Genomic DNA, 11,741 nt, shown 5'->3' with positions numbered 1-11,741 from the left:
GGAGAACAAGCCCCTGCCTCCCACCCACCTCTCACGAGTCCCCAGACCTACCCAGGCCCCCGGAGCCCAACTCGGGCACACATCCAGCTGCAGCTGAGACAGGCTCTGGCTGCCCCACCCATGGGAGCCTGCGCCCAAGGGAGGAGCAAGACACAAGGCCAGCATGCCCCTGCTGGGTACCAGTGTCCCCAGGTACGAAGCTGAGGGCCTCCCAGGCAGGAGTGGGCCTTGGGCTAGAGAGAAGATGTGGAGGATTCAGTTTAATGAGCAAGCGGACGAGGCAGTATGCTGAGAAACACAGTTCTGAGTTTATGTTTTCTGAAAGAGCTGGGGGAGCGTGAGTAAACAGTGAGTGACACTCTGCTTCCAGGCACGCCCACGGGAACTCGGCTTTCAGAAGACCCGAGGAAGTTCTTTAAAGAGAGGGATATATGGACCCCAATCCCGGCTGCCAGGCCCAGAGAGGGAAGCAGGATTAGTCAAAAACAGGTGGGGGATGGGGAGGGAAGGAAGATAGGCACTGGGAGTTTAGGGGCCAGCAAGCAGCAAGAGTGACCCTGGGCATCAGCGTGGGGTGAGGTGGAGAGGGGCTGGAGGTTCCTGGAGAGCAGAGAACGCTGGCAGCCATGCCAGAGCACTGCAGAGACACCGCGGCCCTGCTCCAGGTAGTCTGGAAATTGCCGCAGGGGTATTGCCTCTCCTGCCACCCAGCTCCGGAGAGTCAGTCCTGATCTGGGGGGTTGGGATGCACTTCCTCTTGACTCTGGTCTCAGGACTGAGGCTCACAGGAGCCTGAGAAACAGGCAAGCAGGAGCTTTCTAGCCCCTTCCAACTCCCCCTGCTCTGAAGCCCAGAGAGAGTCCCTCTCAGGCTGCTGGTCAGAGGCTGGGGTGAGGGCAGAGGGGGCGGAAGGGGTCTGGATCAGCCTCGCTGCAAACCAACACAGCACATACGGAAATGGGGTTGCTTAGCCCACAAGGAGACTGCGGTGCTGCCGGAGGCATTTTATAAAAAACAGAAGCCAAGGCCCTGGGGCCTTCTGGGGCTGGTCCACACAGGAGGCAGCACAGAAAGCTGACACCAGGGACCCCACCCAGGGCTCTGGAGTGGCACAGGGGGTGAAGCAGCCACACATGGATACACCAGGAGCTCTGTCCCCATAGAGACATCTGCAGGCCTGGGGGACCCAGGGGTCCCTGGCCACTGTCAGGAGCCCTTTGGCTGCTTCTGCCAGCTCAGAGCCAATGGCAGCACACTCAGCGGTTCCTCTGGGGGGCTGACGCTTTCGACCCCAGACCCAATCCCTTTGCAGCTATGACTCAGAAAGACCAGCTGAGCTCTTGGACAAGGCCACAGGTATGTCGAGGTCCAGCTGTCCCTCAAGAAAGTGTCTACGTGGCTTAAAAGAATTAAGCCAGAGGTGGTTTCCTGCCCCCAGCCCCCTCCCCGGGCCCCACGGCTTTAACGTTGGATCCTCTCTTAAGTGGAGCTCAAGTGAAAAAGCCCCTCTCTCAGGAGCCAGCAGGCTGGCTGGAAAGAAAACTAACAACGCTTTTCTTTGTCCTCCACGGTTTACTTTGCTCCTTTTGAGACCTTTAGAATTTGCCTAATTGTTTCCAAGGACTGGAGCCACAGTGCCGCACCCTGGGACGCCCTGCCGCCACACACGTCTCACTGCATGGGGTCACTTGAGGATGCATGCAGAGAGGCAGTGGAAGTCCCCCAAGGGTTCTTGCAAGCGCCCTGCCCTGGTGATTTCATCTGCCGTCAGCTCTCTCCAGAGGCTGCAGGATCTGGGAGCACTGGCCGCTCCAGCTTTGCAGGCATGCAGGGTATCTCATTGAATGCCAAAGCTGGGAGGCGGAGTCCAGGGATGGGGGAAGAGGTGGTGGGGCCCGCACAGCGCAGGGGCAGAAGGTGGCAGAGGAAAGGTGGTGGGTGGCCAGCTAGGGCTCGGAGGCGTGCTTGACCAGGTAGCCACTGAAGATGATGTAGGTGTCCAGCTCGTCGCTGAAGATGGCATTCTCGCGCTCGCCCTTGTAGAGGCGCACCCACACCTGGTCCTGCTCCTGCAGCTCCAGCATCAGGCTCTGGCTCTGCATGATGCTGCGGTCGCCCACCTGCGCGAACAGAATCACCACCTCCTCCTCGTTCTTCATGACGTGCAGGTACGTCTCCTTCTGGTTCCAGGTGTGCACGTTGAGGCTGAAGAAGTAGATGCCGGGCACGTAGCAGTAGAACTTGCCAGTGAACATGTTGAAGTGGCCGTAGAGGTTCACGAACTCCGTGTCGAAGATCACTGTCTGGTAGTAGTGGTTGCTGTGCATGGGTTTCTTCCGGCCCACCGAGAAGGCGGCGTAGTGGCTCTTGCACCGCTCCCCAGGGGCCCCCATGGAGCCCTTCTGCCCTTTGGGTCCGGTGTGGCCCCTGGCCCCTGCTGAGCCTGTCTTGCCATATTTCCCTTGAAGGCCTCGATCTCCGCGGTCACCCTTCTCGCCTAAAAGGGACAGGCAAACACGTGCTGTTAATGGAGCAATCAGGTGGCGTCCTGAGGCTTGGTTCTTCACGCTGTGGCCCCTGGAGCAATCCCGATTCGTCCTCACAGCCCTGACCCGGCAGAAGTTTCGATCCTGCCCCCAGCCCCCCACCACGGGCGGCTTCCCATGCCAGCACAGGGGTATTTGGATTCCCAAAGCCAAGCAAACAGGCTCAACCTCAACGACTGTTCTATTTTCACCCAGAAGCAATAACTTTTTTTCCTTCTGGAAAGCACGGGCCAAAAAAAAAGGATCATACAGGTTGATCCAAAAGCAACAGTCTCTGTGGCCAGACCCATACTCGCTCTGAGCAAATGAACTGCAGATGTCCGGGCTCGGCTCAGGGTCTAGGTGGCAAGTGTTCCCAGTTAGATTTCACAGGCTGTGTAGGGTTATCTGCCATCTGCAGGACCACGGCGAGGGGGTGGCATTTCAGTATGCAGACTGGGGGCACCAAACCCCAAATTAAAGGGTTTAGAAGCCTGCGTCTAAACACAAGTGGAGGGACAAGGCCCTGAGCAGCCTCTGGGCTCCTTCTGCTCCGGGCCCTACGGGCCTCTTTCCAATCCCTCCTCCTGGAGAAAGGCCAGAGCCTCAAAATCAGAATTTCCTGTGCCTTCCCTGTGGATGACAGCCTGCCTGCCTCTGCTCACTGTCCCGAGGGAGCCACTCTGCTCAGCCCCACCCTGACGACTCCATGCCTTCCTCCAGGTTGGCACAGAGCCACCCGGCCACCCCTGTGCTTGTCTTTGCAGCTGTCTGACCTTTCAAGATGGTGATATTGATCTGGGGCACTGCCGTCGCCGGGTACATGGAGGTCCCAGGGTCGCAACAGCGCAAACACTGGGAAGCCGGGAGCCCCTCGCCCTGGCTGGGGCTGTATCTTTCATGTTGTTCAGCCCTGAGGGAATAAATCATCACAGTGAAAGTCAGGAACTCTCGGGCCTAGAAACGCTTCTCCTGCCACCAGCAGGTCTGGCATGCCTGACCTGCCTCCTCCGCCTCTCACCTGGGCCCACGGTCTCTATGTTCGTGCTGGCGGGATCACGGGCCACGCTGGGGTCCTCCTACAGAATGAGCCCCCCTGCCCTTTGCTAAAGGTAATGACAGTCCTGGAAACACACCACTGAGCGCCATGCAAGTCAGGGGCTGCTCAGGAGAAATCCACACCCCTAGGAGGGGATTTGTGGGTGACGTAAGACAATGCCAGGACTCCCTGTCATATATCCATGATGCTAGCAAATAACGTAGGAGGCTGATTCATCTATAAATGAGACGTTTCAACTGGATCTTTAGGATTCCTCTGAGCTGCAGCCGCTGGAGACTGCAACGTTCCCAACCTGACTTTGGAAGGACCGGCCCGCGGGGAGGATGGATGGCAGTGGCTCCCGGCTGCCACCTTGCAGCCCCTTTCGGCATTGCATGTGGTCTGGGTTGAGGCTCTTCTGGCCCAGGCTGTGGAGCTGCACAGACCCATGGGGGCAGCAAGTCCCCCTTGATGGGCCAGCTCCTTATCTAACACTGCTTCCACGTTTACGCCCCAGGCTATCCAGGAAATGGATCTCTATGCCCCAAGTTCAGCCACCCACCCATAAGCCAGGACTCCCAGATGGAAATCTCACCCCTACTCACCCCGACCTCTCTCCTAAACCCTAGACCTTGACTTCAAACTTCTCGCCAGAAGTCTCCATCTGGAGATAAATGTCATTTGCGCAAAACTGAAACCCCAGCCCCATCCCATCGCCCCGGAACTGTCTCTTCTTGAGCTCTGTTCCTGGTGTCAACAGTGGGTACCCAGGGTGGAGACTTCAGTGTCCCCTACCCCCGCCCCCTGCAACCTTCAGCAGAGTCCTGGGTTCCCAGATTCAAGGCACCTCCAGACCCGAGCCCAGGGCCCTCATCATCTCTGATGCACCACTGCCATTTTGACTGTTGCTTGGAATCTGCCCCTCTCCGCACCAGTTCATCCTCTCTGCTGCCTCCCTCGGGCATTCCTGGGCAATTTTCCAATTGCAGCTTGCCCATGACTCCTCTTGTTCTCTCTAGGACTGAGCTCAGGCGAGGCCCTCCCCAGCTGGACCCAGCTGCCTCCGGCCTCCAGCACTGGGTCTCACCATCCCAAACCACCCACCAGCCCAACAAACACTGCCAGCCATGGCTCTGCACATGTCGTTCTGGCTCCCAGGTGGCTTTCCCCTCCTTCCTGCACCTGGGAGGCCCCAGGTGTCCTTCAAGACCTAGTTCCCTCCTCTTAGTCTTCCTGGGTCCTGCCTCTCCCTCTGCTGCCCCCAGCATCATGAGCGCGCCCCTCCTACAGAGCCTGCCACGCTGCCCCTGTCTCTCATGGGTCTGTCTCCCTCTCAGTCTCAGAGCTCCTGCAGGCCAGGACTGTGCCACTCGTGTGTCCCCCCACCGTGCATGGGGGTGGCCTGACTGATAGGAGGAGCTCAATCAAAGAAAGAGGAGGGAGAGGAAGGACAGAATGGTGTGACTCAGCCTCAAATCCTGCCCGATCGTATTGTACACTGAAGTTACCCTGAAGCCTCAAGTATCAAGACGGCCCAGTGCTCAAAAGAACAAAGAGACTCCAAGCCAGGCTTGAGCTGTCCCTGGGTCTCTAGGACCTCAGGCTGGATGCATGGCATTTGCTGAAGCACTCTGTGCTTCCCCAGGAAACATCCCAGGTCAACTGGAGTCTCCGCCATTGCAGTTTGCAGACACGAAGGCAGATGCCAGCCAGAGTCCTCCAGACCTTTCAAGGGAAGCCAGCACTTGGCCTGCCCAGTCTCCCCTGTCCTCTCCTGTCCTGCAGTCTGTGAGGCGCATGGGCAGCAGACACCAGCTCTTGGGCCAGCATCTCTCCCAAGGCCATTCGTCACCTCTCCCTGCCTCAAACCCTGGCAGACATTCTCAATGGACCACGTGGGAACAAAAGGAGAAACTGGAGGGTGGGTTGAGAGCCTGGTCTGCTCCTTACTTAGGAAGTCGGCTGTGGCTGCAAAGCCAATTGCAGACCCCGCTCCTTTAGACTTGGGGTGAGGCGGGATCACTGTCCAGCTTCACGTGAGGTGCCCAAGCCACTGAAAGGAGGAAGGGCCTGTCCATCCCTCAGAACCCACCTCCAGCAGGGCCACGCCTCAGCTCAGCTACGGCTTTCTCATCTTCACATCTCACGGTGAACCAGCCCCTGCAGGCCCTGAACCCCAGGCTCAGCCTAGCCAGAGCCGGAGCTCCCGCTACTACACCCTCATGGCCCCTCACCTCTCGGCATGGTCCGGCGGGGACGGCAGCTCCTCATTCCCCTCCCACGCCTGCTGTTCCCGCTGGTCATGGGGCACACGGCTCAGGACCGGGCCACAGGCAAAGGCCAGGAGCAGGCAGCATGCCAGCAAGAGTCCCTGTCCATGGGAGCCCATCTTCCTACTGGGCCCTGGTAGGAAAGAAACACACGGGGAAGGCGCCAAGTTAGGAAGGAGCTGCACAGAGAAATGGCCTGGAAATCAGAGGTGCTTTCCCAGTCCCCCACTAGGCTGTGGGAAGCACTGCAGTTACACGGCTTTTGGGAGGACAGCCACACTCACACGCACTCATCCACTCTCACGCCCATGAAGGCACACACGCACTAACTCTCACACGTGCACAAATGCACATGCACATACATTCACATACATGCAATCCACACACAGGCACACACTCAACACACATGCAATCCACACACAGGCACACTCAACACATGCAATCCACACACTCACATGCACAACATTCAGATACAATTCACACAGGCACACACTCAACACATGCAATCCACACATGCACACACATTCACACATTCACATACATGCAACCCATACATTCACATGTACACAACACACATGCAATCCACACATGTACATATTCTCAACACATGCACACATACATGCAATTCACACCCAGGCACACACTCAACATGCATGCAATCCACACACATGCACACATTCACATACATGCAATCCACATAGGCACACACTCAACACATGCAATTCACACACATACACATTCACACACATTCACATAGACACATGCAACCCATTCATGTACACAACACACATGCAGTCCACAGACATGCACATATTCTCAACACATGCACACACATACATGCAATCCACACATATAAGCCCACACCTGTGCACACATGCACACATATCCCCACATCACATGCACTCATGCATCCCATTCACTCACATGCACACTCAATATACATGCAATCCACATGCTCACATGCACTTTCGACACATGCACACATACCCACACCACATGCACACATGTTAACATACACGTACACACTCATACATGTAATCCATACATGCACACTGTCGCATGCAATCTACACACACATGCACACACAACACATGCATACTTACATGGACACTCATGTACACATACCCACATCATGTACACATGCAATCCACACATTCATGTACACACATGCAATCCACACACATGCCTCTATTTACATACATGTAATCCACACGTGTACACAATCACATGCACTCACATCTACACATACCCACATCACATGCACACTCACATGCACATATGCATGCTCTCACATTCATGCACACACTCAACGTGTTCACAGGCATGCATATCCACTCATGCACACATGTACTCACATGTACACATCCCCTCATGTGTGCACACACTGCCCCAGAGCCTCAGCCAGTCAGGCTGGCATTGAGTGCTGCTGAGCAAGGTGCTGTCTCTGCCCACTCAGCCTCTCCAGAAGGAGAGTCCATCAGCCCCTGGCCCCACTGACAATTGTTTACCACCCTTTTTAGGACAGCAAGAAAAAGCCCAAGTAAGCTTTGATCTACATCCCTTGACTCAAAGCAACGCTGGCTCATTGACCGGGTCCTTCCGGTGGGCAGGTGGGTAGGAAGGCGGTGCCAAGCTGCTTTCTGGCCGCCAGGTGGCATATCAGCCAGTGTCCTTGGCAACTACTTTAGGGATGTGTGAAGCCCACCCCGGAGAGCAGTCATCCTTCCAGGAAGCCAACCACATGTCTCTCACTCCTGGAGCTTTTGGCAAAAACTTGGGTCAGGACCCTCTTCATCTAGGATTGGGACGGTCCTTCTAAAAAGGGGCGCTCGAGGGGATGGGGAGTCCAGGGAGCTAGCGAGGGGTGGTGCGTGGGCTCACATTAGGCAAACACCCACCTGCCACCCTGTGAGCAGCTCGCCCCCCTCGCCCGGAACTCTGGCATCAGGAGTCGCATGCTCAGCCATTTCAGGTGGCCCGAAAACCTCCCCTCCGTGGGGCTGGCGATGTGGTCAACTCTAACCTCTCTTCTTTCACCAAAACATGTAACTCAAAAAATCGCAAGCCCTGAGGCAATACCTCACTCCCCCTCATAGCTGCCCAGTGAGAAAGTGGGTGAGAAGTGTCCCACAATCCCAGCTGCCAGGCCTGCATGGACTCCAGCTCTTTCTTGAGACACAAAGGGTGAAAGCAAAGGCTTATCTCCAAAGGCCCTGGGCTAGACTCTGGCTCCTTTCATGTTTAAGGGAAGTTAAAGTCCTGAGACAGGTTTCTTCCTCTGCCCACATCACACACCCAGGTGACCACGACATCTAACTCATGTCGGGGAGCCAGGGACGTCTTCCAGGCACACCATGGCTCGGGGGCTTTGGAGCCTGGGAGGAGACGGCGTTAGGGGGCTTTTGTTGAGATGGAGTCTCGCTCTGTCACCCAGGCTGGAGACATCTCAACTGGGAAAAAAAACTCCATCCTGTTTGAGTTTTCTTTTTTTATGCAGGGTCTCACTCCACCTCACTGCAGCCTCCACCCTCCAGGCTCAAGCCATCTTCCCCCCTCAAGCCTTCCGAGGAGCTGGGATTACAGGCATCACCACCATGCCCCGCTAGCTTCGTAAAGACAGGGTTTCACCGTGTTGCCCAGGCTGGTCTCAAACTCCTGAGCTCAAGCAATCCACCCACCTCGGCCTCCTGAAGTGCTGGGATTACAGGCAGGCACTACCATGCCCAGTTAATTTTTTATATTTTTGTAGAGACAGGTTTTCACCATGTTGACCAAGGATGGTCTCAATCTCTTGACCTCATGATCCACCCGCCTTGGCCTCCCAAAGTGCTGGGATTATAGGCGGGCACCATAGTTTTGCTTTTCCTGTTGTCTCGTACTGCAGAGAGTTTGTCCAGCCTGTGTCTACTCAGCATACCATGTGTCACCTCCTCCAGGGCTGGGACGTCCCCAGTCAAGCATCCTGAGCACCCTGAACAGCACTGGTGCTCAGCAAATATTTGTCAGAGTGAATTCTCTAAATTTGTTTATTTCTCTATTTCTGTATTTCCTCTGTTTCTACTTGGCGCCTTAATAATTACTCTGTTTTTTCCTTTTAAGTGGCAAACTTGTAGCAGTTAAAAGGAAAAGAGATTTTCCTTTCCTTTTTTTTTTTTTGAGATGGAGTTTCGCTCTTGTTACCCAGACTGGAGTGCAATGGCATGATCTCGGCTCACCGCAACCTCTGCCTCCTGGGTTCAAGCAATTCTCCTGCCTCAGCCTCCTGAGTAGCTGGGACTACAGGCACGCGCCACCATGCCCGGCTAATTTTTGTATTTTTAGTAGAGACGGGGTTTCACCTTGTTGACCAGGATGGTCTCGATCTCTTGACCTCGTGATCCACCTGCCTCAGCCTCCCAAAGTGCTTGGATTATAGGCGTGAGCCACTGCACCCAGCCTGATTTTCCTTTCCTTAAACATTTTTTTCTGAATCCCAAATTATAGATATATACACATATTTACATATAAATACATATGTACACATATATATACACACATATTTATTTCAGATAAGTTGGAAAGTAACTATAAAAGGCATTTAAAAACTACCTTGGATTATTGTACTTTAGGGTTTCTCGACCCTGGCACCATTGAGGGTTTTTTTGTTGTTGCTTGTTCTTTTTTTGAGATGGAATCTCACTCCTTGCCCACCCAGGCTGGAGTGCCAGTGGCATGAATCGGCTCACGGCAAGCTCCACCTCCTGGGTTCAAGTTATTCTCCTGCCTCAGTCTCTCTAGTAGCTGGGATTACAGGCGCACACCACCACGCCCAGCTAATTTTTGTATTTTTAGTAAAGACAGGGTTTTGCCACGTTGGCCAGGCTGGTCTTGAACTTCTGACCTCACCGCTTCATACTCGCAATGTGCTGGGATTACAAGTGTTTGCCACTGCACCCGGCCAACCCTGGCACCATTGATGTTTGGGTCTAGAGAATCTCCTGTGGTGGGGCTAGCCTGTGTGCTGCAGGATGCTTGCAGTAACCCTGGACCCACCACAGATGCCGTTAGCACCACCGCCTCTAGTGAATGTCTCCAAACACCGTCACATGCCTGTCCCTTGGGGGCAGAATTGCCCCTCGCTAAGAAACTAAGAACCAGCCTTTTTTTAAAAAAAAAATGTGTATCTCTTTCTAGTCTAGCAAAAGGATTTTCCGCACCATGGTCAGCAGAGATGGGGCTCAGGGTGCTGCTGGGTTGGGGATGAGGCTGTCCCCCGGGGTGGGGTGGGGCCGAGAAAGCAGCAGAGAGTCCCAGGCTCAGGCTGATAGGCCGAGGGTCGCTTTTGCGGTGGTGGCTCTCCTCAAGAGCCTCCTCTTTGGAGTCAGAGCAAACCTAGACTGAAACCTTTCCTTCTTGAAAAGATCTAACCATTTTACCAAATCCCATGGCAAAGCCAGCCTCATAGCATTATGATCATTTTAGTCACTTTTGGGCAAAAACATTATTGCCCAACATCTAACCAAACTTGGCCCCAGAACACGGTTAGTGATTTCCAGCAAAAACCTCCCTACAGTGGGGAGGCCGTGTCCCCGAGGAGGCTGTCTGGAGGAACGTGTTACACGCTTCCAGGAAAGTGCCATGAGCACACGTGGACCAGTGGTGTGTAACCCGCGTGAATCCAGACCCACGTGCCTGTGTCTCCAGCCTGCATTGCAAGGTCTCCAGTGAAGGCAACTGAAGACAATTCCAGTGTGACTCAAGCTCTTTACTTGCCTGTCCCAAATCCTGTGACTACTAAGAGCTAATCTCCACAGTAATTTCATGGCCATTTTCCTCCCTCCACACCCCTGAGGACCAGCAGCTGTTCAGCACCCATCCACCTACACCTAGCCTTGTCCCCGACGAGAACACATCCCCCTTTCCAGAAGGAGGGAGGCAGACAAAGAGAAATCAGGCTGAACACAGGACGTGGAGGAGGACAGGAAGCCTGAGGACACTTCCTTGTTCATAATTTGTATCCCTTGGTCCCGTGCGGTGGCTCACACCTGTCACCCCAGCACTTTGGGAAGCCAAGGTAGGTGGATTACTTGAGCCTAGGAGTTCAAGACCAGCCTGAGCAACATGGCAAAGCCACATCTCTACCAAGAACACAAAAATTAGCAAGGCATGGTGGTGTGTGCCTGTAGTCCCAGCTGCTCAAGAGGCTGAGGTAGGAGGATCACCTGAGTCCAAAAGGTCAAGGCTTCAGTGAGCCACGATCGCACCACGGCACTCCAGCCTGGGCAACAGAGATCCTGTGGCAATAACAATAATTTTTATCCCTTCACACGCCTTGTGGCTCTGTGGTAGATTCTTTAAGGAGACAGTCATCACCCACACGTTCACGGTTCCTTATATTTGTTCCACATTGGGCCTACTGGCCAGGCGCAGTGGCTCACATTTATAATCCCAGCACTTTGGGAGGCCGAGGCGGAGGGATCACTTGAAGTCAGGAGTTCAAGACCAGCCTGGCCAATATGGGGAAACCCTGTCTCTACTGAAAATACAAAAATTGGCCAAGCACGGTGGCACACGCTGAGGCAGGCAGATCACGAGATCAAGAGATCGAGACCATCCTGGCCAACATGGTGAAACCCCACCTCCACCAGAAATACAAAAATTAGCTGGGCGTGGTGGCGCATGCCTGTAATCCCATACTCGGGAGGCTGAAGCAGGAAAATCACTTGAACCAGGGAGTCAGAGGTTGCAGTCAGCCTAGATCGCACCACTGCACTCCAGCCTGGCAACAGAGACTCTATCTCAAAAACAAACACACAAAAAATTAGCCAGACATGGTGGCGCTACTCCAGAGGCTGAGGCAGGAGAATCGCTTGAACCCAGGAGGCGGAGGCAGAGGCCGCAGTGAGCCTTGAAAATCACATCACTGCA

General features: G+C 54.5%; 1 protein-coding gene across 2 annotated transcripts in view; it reads right to left on the bottom strand.

Moving 5' to 3' along the window:
- Nucleotides 1-286: 286 nt before the first annotated feature.
- C1QTNF1 (C1q and TNF related 1) overlaps nt 287-11,741 on the bottom strand; it is a 23,945-nt gene continuing 12,490 nt past the window's right edge. For both annotated transcript variants that reach the window (XM_003733069.6, XM_035301964.3), the window contains exons 2-4: nt 5,799-5,967; nt 3,302-3,438; nt 287-2,497 (exon numbers count right to left, since the gene is read on the bottom strand). In XM_003733069.6, the coding sequence (XP_003733117.2) occupies nt 1,947-2,497; nt 3,302-3,438; nt 5,799-5,953 (843 nt within the window). In that variant the 5' untranslated portion in view covers nt 5,954-5,967 and the 3' untranslated portion in view covers nt 287-1,946. The remainder of the gene's footprint in view (nt 2,498-3,301; nt 3,439-5,798; nt 5,968-11,741) is intronic.

Source organism: Callithrix jacchus, chromosome 5, assembly GCF_049354715.1.
Source record: "Callithrix jacchus isolate 240 chromosome 5, calJac240_pri, whole genome shotgun sequence".
Classification (NCBI taxonomy): Eukaryota; Metazoa; Chordata; class Mammalia; order Primates; family Cebidae; genus Callithrix; species Callithrix jacchus.
Note: the sequence above shows the minus strand (reverse complement) of the source record. Positions and strands in the feature narration are given on the sequence as shown.